Source organism: Sinohyriopsis cumingii, chromosome 17 (genome assembly GCF_028554795.1).
Source record: "Sinohyriopsis cumingii isolate HCF-2022 chromosome 17, ASM2855479v2, whole genome shotgun sequence".
NCBI lineage: Eukaryota > Metazoa > Mollusca > Bivalvia > Unionida > Unionidae > Sinohyriopsis > Sinohyriopsis cumingii.
Genome location: NC_142977.1, coordinates 32249813 through 32264145, shown reverse-complemented (window position 1 = coordinate 32264145; position 14333 = coordinate 32249813). Strand labels below are relative to the sequence as shown.

Genomic DNA, 14333 nt, shown 5'->3' with positions numbered 1-14333 from the left:
TGAAATTATCTATAGCAAAGTGCTTAAGATTTTTCAGCTTTTTTATTATTTCAAGCCCTACAAAAGGAGACCAAGTTTGTCTTCAAAGACGATTGAAACTCTAAATTACACGGGCGTGAAGGAAAAAACATCGTTGTGTTTAATCTAATCATGCTTGCCGTATCTCTTTGTGTTTTAGAGGTCATATTTCTTCTTAAGTAAATACACGCATCAATAGAGAGACAGATTGGGTCATCATCCTTGAGTTTCACTGTACTTTCGGTTCTTTACTTCATACAAACCCCAAATTTATTAGTTTGAAAAAAAAAGATAACATGCCCCTCAATACTGTAACACGTCTGTTCTGACTCTACCGATGTGAGTGTGAGTGTTTATGTCAAAATGTTTAAGTGAGATATAAAGAAATGGCCAGCTTGAAAACGCGAACCATTACTGTGACGCTCAGTAGTTTGATGTGGTAAGAGGAAATGGTACAACACACACACACAAAGAGGGCTTGTAAGTTCACATTTCAGTGTCTGCACTGTAATGGTAACAACGCAAGAACATAGGGATTATTATGCCACACAGTTCTAGAACAAAACAATGCATCACCCGTTGTAAGCCATTTCATTGGCTATACTTATTTTCTTACCGCGTTCGCTTCGAATTGACTTGAGTAGCTATTCAGACAGTGACGAGAATGGCCATGCTTTACTGGGTCTATCCTATAGGCGATTTATATAAAAAAAATATTTTTAAAAATTAAACTAATGCACGAACAATCGTAGCATGGGCGATCCCATGGAAATTGTGTCCGTCTTATTGCAAAATACATCAACATTTAATTTAACCGTGCAGATCGCTAGAACAAACCTCTGATAATACACATTTTGAAAAGTGTTGTGTGACACGGATCGCCATTGTCGTTTGGTGTCTGCTTTCTTCTTCGAAAAGAGATCGTTTCGTCTTGACTATAAAAATTTAATTTGACTAAGTTTTACGCACTACTTGAACTCATACATTTACGTTGTAGGTGTAAGCCGTCGTTCTCAGTTTTTCTGGAAGTTCGTTTTTGCGTTTCTCAGATGTGATACTATTTTTTATGGACCGAACGAAATTTCTTTTGTCGTGAATCAGGACTCGTGGTTTTGTGGCATATTGGAGAGCATTGATTAAAGCCCAGTTATGTCGTCTTCGAAATCGCTGACACGGATTTGAACTAACACTTCAGGTTTTGTGTGAGGCGATACGGTACATCATTGCCTTTTACTTCATCAATGAAATCGTTTCATCTTATTGCAAAATTACATTTGACTAGGTTACATACGCGGCAGGTCTCTGTATATAAGGAGAGTGTCTTAGCGTCAGAGTATTCATTCCGCTCTCAAACGATCAAGAAGATGGAAGAGTCAGCACAGATCGACCTGCTGGTCAAATATTTGCTAAAAGTCATACGAAAGCATAATTCACATGCGAAAGTGGCAACAAAACTTACTCTTTTGGTCGTTGATTTGATGAGAGTCAAACGAAAGTGTGTAAGTGCTAATGAAGTTTGCTATATCTGCAAAGGTAAATGGGTATTTATCTCCAGAATACCTGCTTCGTCTAAGAAAGAGAGACAAAAGTCAAGATACCTAATATCGTTGTCAGGAGAAAGGACACTGGAATTCAGAGTGCCCTACGAGAAAAGAGAAGAAACAAAAACAAGACGAAACAGAGAAGAGGGATTCAGAAGAAGAAGAAATTGAAGATGATGAAGAACTTGTGCCAGTAAAGACATGGAAATGGAAAAAATTGACAAGGTGAGCCGATGCGTTGGCCCTGATGTGAAATTTCATACTACCTTCTAAAAGAGAATAGACCAGAAAGAAAACGTAAGTGTCTCTTGGTCTTGACATTGTATAATAAGGATGGCGTGTTTTGGTTTTTACTCACACTTTATGAAATTGTGCTCTTTCACCTCTCTCTATCCCTCTGGATCATGTTTTAGTTAGAATTGAAATGGAAGGATGTTTTCCTTCACGCACGCTCTTTAGGCATGCAAGTCGGTAAACAATAGTCAGTCTATTCATCCATCATTTTGTGTCTTGATGTTTCCTAAATCACACACTGATGCCATAAAATAACGGGTTAAATGGGTTTTGTAGTGTTGGGAGTGGGGGTGGGGAGGGGTGGGGTGTAGGTGTTTGGCAGAGTTGGTCATTGCAGGTGAGGGCTTAGGTGCTTTCAAAAAACTTTTTCTTCTTCACTCTGTGTTGATAGTATATTTGGGGTTTGTATGCGTTCGCGTACGTTTGTGTGGATAGTTTATTTGGGGTTTGCATTATCTCCCTTCTGTGTTGATAGTATATTTGGGGTTTGTTTTTTCCTCTTCCCTCTGTGTGTGTGTGTGTGTGTGTGTGTGTGAGTGTCTGCGCGCGTATGTTGTGTGTGTGTGTGTGTGTATGTGTATTGGTCTCTGTTTGTCCCTATAAAACTCACTTTATCCCTATCAGATACACTCTACCTACCTACCTACAGTAGCGCGTATTCAGGTCAGCCACTTGCAACACTGTTGCCATTTATCCCCTAGTGTTCAGTACAGTGACGTCACTGACGCTGGAAATTTTGAGACTATAAATATCGACTTGGGGATTTCCACATTTTGTAGCTATACATATATACTAGAATTCATAAACAGGAACGTCACTCAAGCTGAGGCTATAAAAAGATAGTGGGATTTTCCAAAGGAAAAACCCACAAGTTGGAGCTATAAATAGATAGTGGGATTTCATAGGAATTTCAGCTGATTATAGATACATAGGTATTTATCGACGATCGTCACAAAAGTTGATATTGTAAGTAGTTACTAATTTTATCCATTTTAGTCTAAACCATTGTAACTTAATTTTCGGGGATATGTTTATTTTCCTTTAAATTCTGGGACAATTTCGTCATTTTAGCGTTACTTTTAGTCACATCCATTTTGTCGTTGAGCATTTCCTTGATTATAGCTATTTATAGCATCATTACAATTATGCAAATTTGTGAACACCCCAGCAAGATTTCAGGTCTTGGTAATGCTTTATATATAAATCTCACGCTTGTACTAGTGTATGTATGTTTCTGTCTCTGTTGTGTTTGACCCTCTACCATCATTGTCCCTAGACAATCCCACCATGTTCAAATTCCCCTTGACGCTATACAGACTCACCATGTTCAATTTCCATATGTTAAATTCCCCTAGTCCCTAGACAGACCCAAACTCTATTCCCCATGTTAAATTCCCCTTGTACGTAGAGTGACCCACGATTTATTCCCATGTTAAATTCCCCTTGTACGTAGAGTGGCCCACGATTTTTCTCCATGTTAAATTTCCCTTGTACGTAGAGTGGCCCAGGGGTCTCTGTAATGCTAATTCCCATTGTACGTAGGGTGGCCCCTTTCACTACTTACATAGACCCTATACAGACCCAGGGTGATTAATGTTAAATTTACATAGACCCTATACAGACCCAGGTTAAGTCTGTAATGCTAATTCCCATAGACCCTATATCGACCCACGATTTTTCTCCATGTTAAATTTACATAGACCCTATATCGACCCAGGGGTGTTTTTAATGCTAATTCCCATAGACCCTATAGTGCCCCACTTCACTACTCAGGTTTAGATATTACTAAGAATTTTAAGTTACTGCCTCTTTTAGAGAACATGATGTGAAACTGAAGCCACTGTAGAACCTGTCTGTCTGTTACTTCATTAGCATGGCACATGAAACTCCTTAAGTTGGTCATTAAGGGATTAATAAAACTTATCACAAGATCTTGAATCACTTTTATTGGCCAAACATTAAAAGTGGTGTTTGTAAATACTGCAGATCTTGTCATACTTGTCAAATGGTAGGAAAACCCAATCAGAAGATACATAAGACTCATCTGTAACATATTCCTGCATTTGAGAACGATTTAGCAGAATACTGGTAGATTGTGTTGATGCCTTACCTAAGAGCAAGTCAGGTAACCAGTACTTGTTGACCATAATGTGTGCGTGAACAAGGTTCCCAGAGGTAATTCCTTTGAGGAATATTACAACTAAAACGATAGTAAGCTTTGATAAAGAATTTTTATTCAATTTGGTCTTCCCAAATCTGTCCAATCGGGTCAAGGATCAAATCTTAGGTCTGGAATTTTCCAGCTTATTATGCTTAAATTTGGCATCCAGCAATTCAAGTCAAAAAGGAAATTGTGGTTTGACAAAACTACAATGAAGAGAGCTTTTGAGTCTGGATATAGAGTTCTGTCTCCCTGGCTCATTCTTCAAACTTTTCTTCAGATTAGGCATTACAGCCCTTAAAAAGTTAAGAAGAAAATGAATGAGTTATTTTATAATATTAGTACTACTGGGGAGTAAATATATTATAGAAGTGCCAGTATATTGAGAGAGATAGCCAGGCTAAACATATAATTAATTTAATTGTAGCTGTCCCACTTAGTGAAGATTTAAGTGACGGAATGCAATCGAATTCTATTGATATTGGAGTGACAAATCTTCGGAATTCAGAAATTATGAATGATCTGGACCAAAACCTTTAACATTTGCAACAGCAAGAAAAGAATGAACTTAAAGTTAGTATTTGAATATGAGCACTTAGTTCCAGATGTTCCTACAAGAACAAGCAAACTTTTGCATGACGTTGAAATTGTAAATTCCACACCTGTGAAACAACATTCATACATGATGATCCGTCCCAAACAGGAGTACTTGAAAAACGAAACTCAGTATTTGCTGGAGAATGATTTCATACAGCCCAGTAAAACTGACTGGCGTTTTACCATATCTACTAGTTTTTAAACCAGATAAAACTTTCCGTATGTGTACTGGTTATAGGAAGGTGAATAATGTGACTAAAACAGATTCATTTCCATTACCAAGAATAGATGACTGCACTGAAAAAATCGGAAATGCCAAGTATGTCACCAAATTTGACCTTCTGAAAGGATTTTGGCAATTTCCACTGACGGAAAGATAAAAGGAAATTTCGGCATTCGTGACTCCAGATGGACTTTTCCAATATAAAGTGATGCTGTTTAGGATGAAAGGTTCGCCAAGTACTTCTCAATGTCTAATGAATATGATTACCTCTGGTCTAAACAATTGTGATGCTTACGTCGATGATGTCATCATCTACAACGACACCTGCAAAGAACATTTAGCGACAATTAGAAATTCTTTGACAAACAAACTGCTGCAATTTGACAATTAATTTATCCAAACGTGAGTTCTGCCGTGCTAGTGTAACATTTCTAGGACATTCCGTGGGACATGGACAAGTTAAACCTATAGATGCTAAGGTCATGGATGTCTCTGAATTCCCCGTGCCTGTTAGCAAAAAGCAACGGATGCGATTTTTAGGTATGGCTGGATACTATCGGAAATTTTGTTCCACATTTCCAATAATTGCTGAACCTCTGATAACTTTATTGAGCAAGAAAAACAAGTTTCTTTTGACTGAAAAATGTCAGGAGGCTTTTGATAATTTAAAAGCCATGCTTAATAGCGCGCCAGTTTTGACAGCTCCAAATTTCAGTCAATCGTTTAAACTGTCTGTTGATGCTAGTGATGTAGGGATTGGAGCAGTATTAATTCAAGAAGATAAAAATGGACTTGATCATCCAGTATGCTATTCTCTAAGAAATTAAATAAGCACCAAAGAAATTATTTAACAACCGAGAAGGAATGTTTGGCTTTGATATTGACATTACAACATTTTGAAATTTTTACATTAGTTCAGCTCTTTCTTTGATTATTGTGTTTAGTGATCAAAAACCCCTTTGTTTCATAGGCAAGATGAACAATAAAATTGAAAGACTCCTAAAGTGGAGTTTGTTTGTTACAGAAATATAATATTGACATCAGGCACAACAAGGTAAAAATAATTCAATAGCAGATGCACTTTCCCGGGAATAGAAATGTATTAGTTTATGTATACTTTGTATAATTCATAACAGTTCTTCTTTTGTTCTTTATTAAAACTTCATATATAATTAATCTATGCAAAAATTGAAAGCTGTATTATATAAATCGTTGTTTTTCTTAATGGGAGGAAATGTTATCTATATTTGATTTAATTTATATTTGTTTTGATTTAATTTAATTGTTTGTTTGTTAGATTCAAACTTTTTTCCATTACTTGCCATTGTAATATAATTTTATTTACAGAATTTGAAATTGTCAAGAAATTTAGTTCAGTAGTAGACAACAAATAATATAAACTTTCTATCTAATGCTGACCTATTTCCTGACCTTGATTCAGAACCAGTAACAGTTGTGGTAAACATATATTCCTTTTTAACTTCTTACCCAGAGGAAAATTCATAAGTGAAATCGATGCCATACTTGAATTACGTAACAAATAACATGTATCAATTAGGTTTTTTTCCAGAGGATTGGCCCACATCCGGGGATCTGTTTTGCATTGTAGCTTTACTAGTATTGTTGTTTTAAGAAAGAATATTCACTTGAAGAATTTAAGTGTTTTATATTGTGACCAGTTTTGGTGCTAATTATTTCATTATTTTAAAAAGAAAAGTGATTCTTTTTCCTGGAAATACTAGTGCTCAAAATAAATTCTTTTACAAGGACAGTGAAAGAAATTTACACAAAATTCACACATTCGAATATCATATTTTGTGATTCAACAAAGAACTGTTGACACATCAGTACGACGCTGACAACAACATACGTCATCACCTTCTATTTTGGATTTCATCTTGATTCGAACTCAGTTTCATTAGGACTTTTTACTACTAGGACTTCTATTTTTTAATTTTAGATTATTTTTGGATTATTTTTGGATTTGATTCCTACCTTTTTTACCTTGTTTTTCTACGGAAATAAATTATGTGTTAAATTTTACAAAGGCTTGTTGTCTTCACTTTTTTCTTGTTACGTTTTGTAAGAGCCTAAACATGTAACAATACATGCATACATATATACATACATACACACATACATACATACATACATACATACATACATACATACATACATACATACATACAATATAAGCTTTAATTTTCGACCAGTTCATTAAATTCTAATAGTTTTCTGCTAATCATTTGTATCGAAAGTAAGTAAGACACTTTAGGTAGCATAACACAGTTAATTAGTCATAATATTATACAAATTAAAACAGCCAGTGTTTGGACTGACGGTTAGGTAGTCATTATAAAATAACATAAGAATTCTTTATTTCAGACTGCATACTAAATAACTGGAAATAAATTAGAATATAAATATAAAATTAATATAAAATTAATATAAAATTATATAAATATAAAATTAAAATATTTTAAACATAAATGAATACAAATCTTATGAACAAATATACAGACAAATCTACAAAAAGACTCTGTCCGTCATTTTTAAAGGTTAAATTATGTAAGATTTTTAACGAATAATATGTTCCACCTATTTACCGTTAGAGAGCTGAAACCAATGGCATTGTTCCACACAGATAATTGTTACTAAAATATATTCTTGTCATTATTAAAATCACATGCTTTTTCATTACTTCTGCAAAACGGAATACGTTATAGTTACAATCATGCTAGAAGCACGACCGAGGCCAGGAGATTGTTTTTGATGGCAAAGCCCACTCCGTGCTGACGGGGCTCCTCAGGTTCTCGACCCTTCCAGAAGAAGGTGTAGTTTTCCTCTCTGAGGGAGCCACTAGAGGCAAGCCTGGTTTCCTGGAGGGCAGCTATGCTGATATTTAGTCTGGTGAGTTCTCTATCGATGATGGCCGTCTTTCTGGTGTCGTCCACTTCTCTGAGGTCGTCGGAGATGCCTGTACACATGGTGCGCAAATTCCAGCTTGCAAATCGAAGAGCTGGAGTCTTCTTTATTGGTTTCTTGTTTCTTTTGTCTGGTGTGGAATTACCGTCTGCTTGTCATGCTGAACAACACACTGAGCTCCAGACACCCACTGGAGCAGGCAGACGATGGCGGGTCAACACCTTATTGACCGGGGGCTGCCCGGCTTGAGGCGGGCGATAGTTGGCCAGTGGGACACGATGATCCCTCCCACCGTCAAAGCTGACCCGTGGCGTCCCTTCCCTACGCCAATCGGGTGGGACTTATAACCCGTAAACTGTCAGCTTCCGTGTTGTTTCCTCACTCAGTAGCGAGACTGGAGTGTCCTCTCCAGGGCGCAAGCCTGGGCGTGGAATATGGAGATCCTGGGCTGCCCAGACGTCAGGATCCCCCTCTCGTCCTTGCTGGTGGGGTCCAAAGGAATGCTGAGCATGACATTTGGCACCAGTTTGGATGCAGGAGCTGCCGGAAGGAGGTCGTAGTCGACCCCCAGCCGCCTTAGGGGCTCCACTCCTGATTTTCTGTCTGGGTTTACTCCCGTAGCCTTTCCTTCTCCCGAAGATATCCACAAGGCAGTGGAGCCATAATCCAATGGATGGGACTTGGTTGGTTTTGAATCAGAGTTTCCTTCTCCTAGATGAACTGCCTGACAAGGTTAACGAGCTTCATCTGCCCGGGTTTGGGGTCAGAGTTTCCCTTCTCTTAGACTGTTTGCCTGCCAAGGCTAATGAGCCCAGTCTGCCCACCCAGTTATACCGCCGGGTACTCGGTCGCGCCACACAGCAGGCTCTGTTAAAACAGGGGCACCGCGTGAAGGTGCTGCTGTGGACACAATAGTGTAGGAGAGGCCATATGCAGGTAACCTCCTGCCCCGCAGAGCGAGACAGTGGTCCTGCGGCGATCACTACACCTGGGAAGGTGAGGCTATGAGAGACGCTTCACTTTCCTTTGGCAAGCGGGACGTCAGGCCCAGGCCACGCACCCACGCATCATTGGGAAAACAACGCGCTGACAGAGCACACCAAGGTCCGAGTCTACCAGGCCTGCGTTCTCAGCACCCTTCTATATGGAAGTGAGACGTGGAGTACCTACATGAGGCAAGAACGCCGGCTCAACTCCTTCCATATACGGTGCCTAAAACGCATCCTGAAAATCAGCTGGCAAGACCGTGTTCCACACAGCGAGATCCTGCAGCGTGCAAGTACCCCAGCATGTACTCCCTGGTAATTAAACGCCGCCTTCGATGGCTGGGTCACGTCCGACGCATGGAGGATGGAAGGCTGCCAAAGGACATCTTATATGGACAGCTGGCCACTGGCACGAGAAGAGTCGGACGCCCCTCACTCCGTTTCAAAGATGTGTGCAAGAGGGACATGAAGGCATGCAACATTTCACCCGATGGCTGGGAAGAGCTGGCTGAGGACCGAGGCACCTGGAGACTGATGGTAAATAATGGCATATCAGTCGCTGATGCGAGGAGAGGCCAGTTGGTGGCAGAGAAACGTAAGAGAAAGAAGAACGCAACAGCAACCACAGTAATGCAGACTTCCCAGTATGTCTGCACCAACTGCAGTAGGGACTGTCACTCACGTATAGGCCTGCACAGCCACAGCAGACGTTGCCAACAGAGACAGGCAACACCCCAAGGGCGCTATTCGCATGGTCTTTCGAGACCGAGTCGCCAATGATGATGATGATGATGATGATGATGATGAGAAGCATTGTTCCATCTTACAAGGCTTAATTAAAAAAGAAGGACTATTTTTATAACAAAAGTTTTCTTTCCAAGCACTCATTAAAGTTTGTCCACAGAGGACCACAATACGTTGCACAGCAATGATATTTGAATAACTTGAATCTGATATTCAAAAAACAATTTCTAAATATAAGTAAAAACATTCGAATATAGAAAATATACATATCTTCATCATCTGATCGATTGGAATTTAAAATATGACCCAACCACGTTTAATGTTAAAATATATAATATCACGGAGGTAAAGATGCATAGAGAAGGAGATGGTAACTTGAAAGAAGTTGATCGAAGGATCATGCACACGACCTTTGTGTATTATAGATGATATCGTTCTCAAATGCGTATTTTTTCACATGCCTTTTACAATTTCCTTAAATCAATGACATTTCACGGGCACAACTAAACTTCTTAAGAAATAACACATTTGGTGTCAAATGTAATCCCAAGTGACACTGGCCCAGCTTACGATTTAGCTCGTGCATGTATATATTAAATAACAAAGGGGAAAGAACACCTCCCTGCCTCTATCAATTCGTTACACGGAAGGTGCTGACATTGCGCATCCCCAAAGCACACAGTAATACTGTTTGCCATACCAGTTAACTACAGTATGAATTATGCAGACTGTTATTTTAATATCAAGCAACTATTTAAAGAGTGTCCAATGACTAACCATCTCAAATACCTTTCTAGCGTCTAAAAGCATTCAAACACAAGGTGCTGTATATTACATAATAGTTGACTGGCAAAGACTTATAAAGATGGTACTAGCAGCTGCCTCGTTTGGCGCTCTGTATTTAGAGGTTCATGTTAGGACTAGTAGGCCTGGTGTTAGGATAATGTGACTGTGTGGGACATGATGCTACATGTCTGCGGCATAATGTCCCAGTGCTTGACATCACTATGAACTGCCGCACTGCAGGTACCGTAGCGATAAACTCAGGCTGTTACAGCTACATTAAAATTCCAACACACACACACACACACACACACACACACACACAATAGTTAACAGCTTGCTTAAAGGCATAGAGGCATAAATCAGTTGAATGCTGTGGGTGTTTGTTTTGTTTTTTTAAACCAAACTAATTAGCGGAAATTGTGATGTCACGTCTTTTTAGAACAATGCGTTCAAGAGTTATTGGTCTATAATTTTTGTGTCCGTCTGGTTACCAATATTACTCTTCAGTAGCGGGATAACCGCAACTCTTCTGTAGTCATCTGAAACACATACAATTAAATAATATCATTCAAAGGAGAGGAAGTACACCTTCTGAAAATTTAAAATGTCCCACATATAAAAAATATGATTTTGGACTACCCTGGTTTTGAATAGCTATGGCACGTTGGATGTCATATCAAGTGATTAGTTCAATGCTACAATAATTGACCTTGAATTCTGAAATGAATATATGGCCTGTTGCTCATCCTTCTTTCCATCATCTTCTATTACTAGTATTACAACTTCTTTTTTCTCCCGCTCCTTCACCTCTTCTTATTCTTCTTCTGTTGATTATATTATTCCTATTTGTAATACCAGTAGTAGTAGTAGTAGCAGTATATCCACAGTAATGACACCTTAACATTACTTCCATATGTTTATGATTATCAGGCTGGTTAGCTTTTGCTGTGTGTGTGGTACTCAGGCTTCATTCAATTTCGTGAGATATTGATAAGAAGTCGACACCTGACTTTAGATAAGCTTTCGAACGTTCATAAGTCAGCAATGCAGATAAGAAATATGGCGATGGTAAGTAGTATGAAAGAAAATAGATTCGGTCTTACGCAACTTTTCTTAGTCAGGGTGTGTGACATTCCGCCTAGTGTTAATATGGCTCAACATTTTTGTACTTTACCATTTTGGCCAATGCCCATTCGAATAGTGCCATTTCACAAGTTTGGCTAGTGTCTCTTCTCTTTGAGCCTTTTCACCACGTTTTTATTAATGCCTCTTCATTTAGTGCCACAATAACCGTTCGGCTAATGTCTATTCATTTAGTACCATTTTGCCATTTTTGGGTAATGCTATTTCACCATAATGGCCAATGCCCTTTTGTTTGGTGCTATTCTCTTATAATACCTTGTACCCATTCGCTGCGTGCCATGTCGTAGAGAGGATCTTGTCCACCTAATAGTCTGCCTACTATAACCCGACTATTGTGCTTCGTTGCCTTGAGTGCACATGTATATGAGTCGGAGAGAGACAATGCCTGCGGCTCTTAAAATCTGTATACATGCTAGGTCATGTGAAGCTAATTTCCGATCATCACCTTAATTTTAATTTTCACAAAATATACATTTTGTGATTTTAGCATTTATTTAGAAAATAGTGGCCTCGTATTTTGTTTACTTTTTTCTTTTGTTAAAATTATATATTTCATAATCTTTTATTTGTTATATCATGTCACATATTTTTTAGACAAGCAGCTTCGGCAAAATTGAATATAGGTTAAAGACGAAACAGCAAAGAATAAAATGGAGATAGCAAGTATCAGAATTAGCCTAAACGAAAGCGAAACAAAATGACACTATATGAAATTGGAATCAACAAGATGACCTATCCCATCAGTACCTCATATTTATTAATTATACTACAACAAAAGTAGAACCAGAAAAGTCAGTGAAGTTCTGGCCCAAAATAGTTACAAATATATAGTATACTCATGTTATCGATAACGATAAATTTTAGAGTTGCGCTATAAAGTGATTTACATACATCAAATCTTATATTGAAAGTAACCGATCCGTTGGTCTAAGGTGGTTAGAGCGGGAGGTCGTGGGTTTGAATCCCGGACGAGTCATACCAAAGACTTATAAAGATAGTACTAGCAGCTGCCTCGCTTGGCGTACAGCAGACTGGATGGGACATGATGCTACATGTCTGCGGCATGATGCCCCAGTGCTAGACATCTCTATAAACTGGTACACTGCAGATATCGTAGCATTATAACTGAAAAATCGTTATAGCTACTTTAAAATCGCAAACACACACACACACACACACACACACACACACACTAAAAGTATCTTCTGATTTAAGGAAATTTGTTAATATTCCGAAACATAATTATGTGTACGTGTTTCAGAAGAAAAAAACAATGATTTAAGACTGTGTTTTAAAGTATACTACTTCTTGGTCTAATTCCTGTGATAAAGTTTATAATGCTTATACAAATTAAGGTGTGGTCTAGCATATTAATTATACTGATATTTATTGAGAAATATTTGTCAGCTGAATAAAAGTAAGGTAAAAGTTGACATAATATACAAAGAACGTATATAATATCGTTAATATATGCATTTAAATGTATGTATGTAGTATGCCGTTCATATATATATATATATATATATATATATATATATATATATATATATATATATATATATATATATATATATATATATATATAATTTATGATTAAATAAAGATAAACAGTTTTATCAATATTTTTATTATGTATAATGCACGGTCATTAAAGATACAGAAAATAAATAAATAAATAAAAAAATAATAAATAATGATATATATTATATCTTGATATATTTTTGACAAATTTTAGAGATTTCATCAGAACTCAATTTATATAATAAAACATTATGGAGTGCATAATGCTTATTATCAAGTATTTTATAAATAATTAATCATATTTAGAATTAATTTAAAAGTGCACTTTCATTTGCAAAGAATTAGTAAACTAATTTTCGTGATATTAGTTTATACTTTTACCAGTTAAGTTATTCTGTCTGCAAAGTAGAATAATATAAAAATATTCGTATTTAATTGTAAACAGGGGACATAATTCATAACAAAAAAAAGCAAAAAACATAAAAAAACAGGATAAATGAAAGTCATATAGTGTTTTTGAATTTAGACCTTTTGGATATACCGTATTAAGACGGTGAATCCAATAGGTTTCATTTAGCAGACGTTCCATCTCATAATCAGCTTTAACAATAGGTTGGAAGGAGAAATCTTGCAAGGTATGGGAAATTTTGTTAAAATGTGTGGCAACATGAGGTGAAAATGATTGATCGATATAATTTTTTATTATATCTGATCTGTGTTGGTTCATACGTTTAGATATATTGTTGACTGGTTTGTCCAATATTTTGGATGCCACATTTTTTGCATGTTATCAAATAAATAACATTTGATGTTGTACAATTAGCAACACAACGCATATTAAAAGTTTCTTTCGTAGTATTAGTACTGAAAGAAGTATTTTCATTAATAAATGAACAGTGTGAACATCTAGGTCTATTACATTTAGTTGATGATCCTATTTTATATGATGCTTTTTTTTCTAATTTAGAACTAGTTAGGAAATCTTTAAGATTTTTCTTAGTCCCTTTTATAAGCAAGTATGGGTTTGCTTTCGTGTATGTCATGTTTACCCCGACCCAGAGTAGCCCCAGTTTGAAACATGTATAATCAAGGTAATTCTGACAGGCCATTGTCTGATGTTAAACATTGCCGAAGGCAAGCACTAATCCGTTACGTAAGATTGCCGTAGTTAGAAATGGAAAGCCGGACATAGGAGTTGCGAAGCCACAGATAGCCAATTATCACCTAGGTGTGGAAATGTTGTCCAAGATCAAAAGAAGTTGCCTGAAAAAATGGGAGTGTCTTAACTTCTTTTCCCTGCAAACAGACAGACAGGTTGAACTGGCCGCTATGACGATTGGACAGGGTCACAGCGCCACCCAATCAGAATCGAGATAGGGGAGAGACCTTGATTT

General features: G+C 37.3%; 1 protein-coding gene across 1 annotated transcript in view; it reads left to right on the top strand.

Moving 5' to 3' along the window:
- Positions 1-11267: 11267 nt before the first annotated feature.
- The window catches only part of LOC149778366 (peptidoglycan recognition protein 3-like), a 50117-nt gene continuing 47051 nt past the window's right edge, over positions 11268-14333 (top strand). The window contains exon 1 of the mRNA XM_089938327.1: positions 11268-11343. Within this exon, the coding sequence (XP_089794453.1) occupies positions 11320-11343 (24 nt within the window). The 5' untranslated portion in view covers positions 11268-11319. The remainder of the gene's footprint in view (positions 11344-14333) is intronic.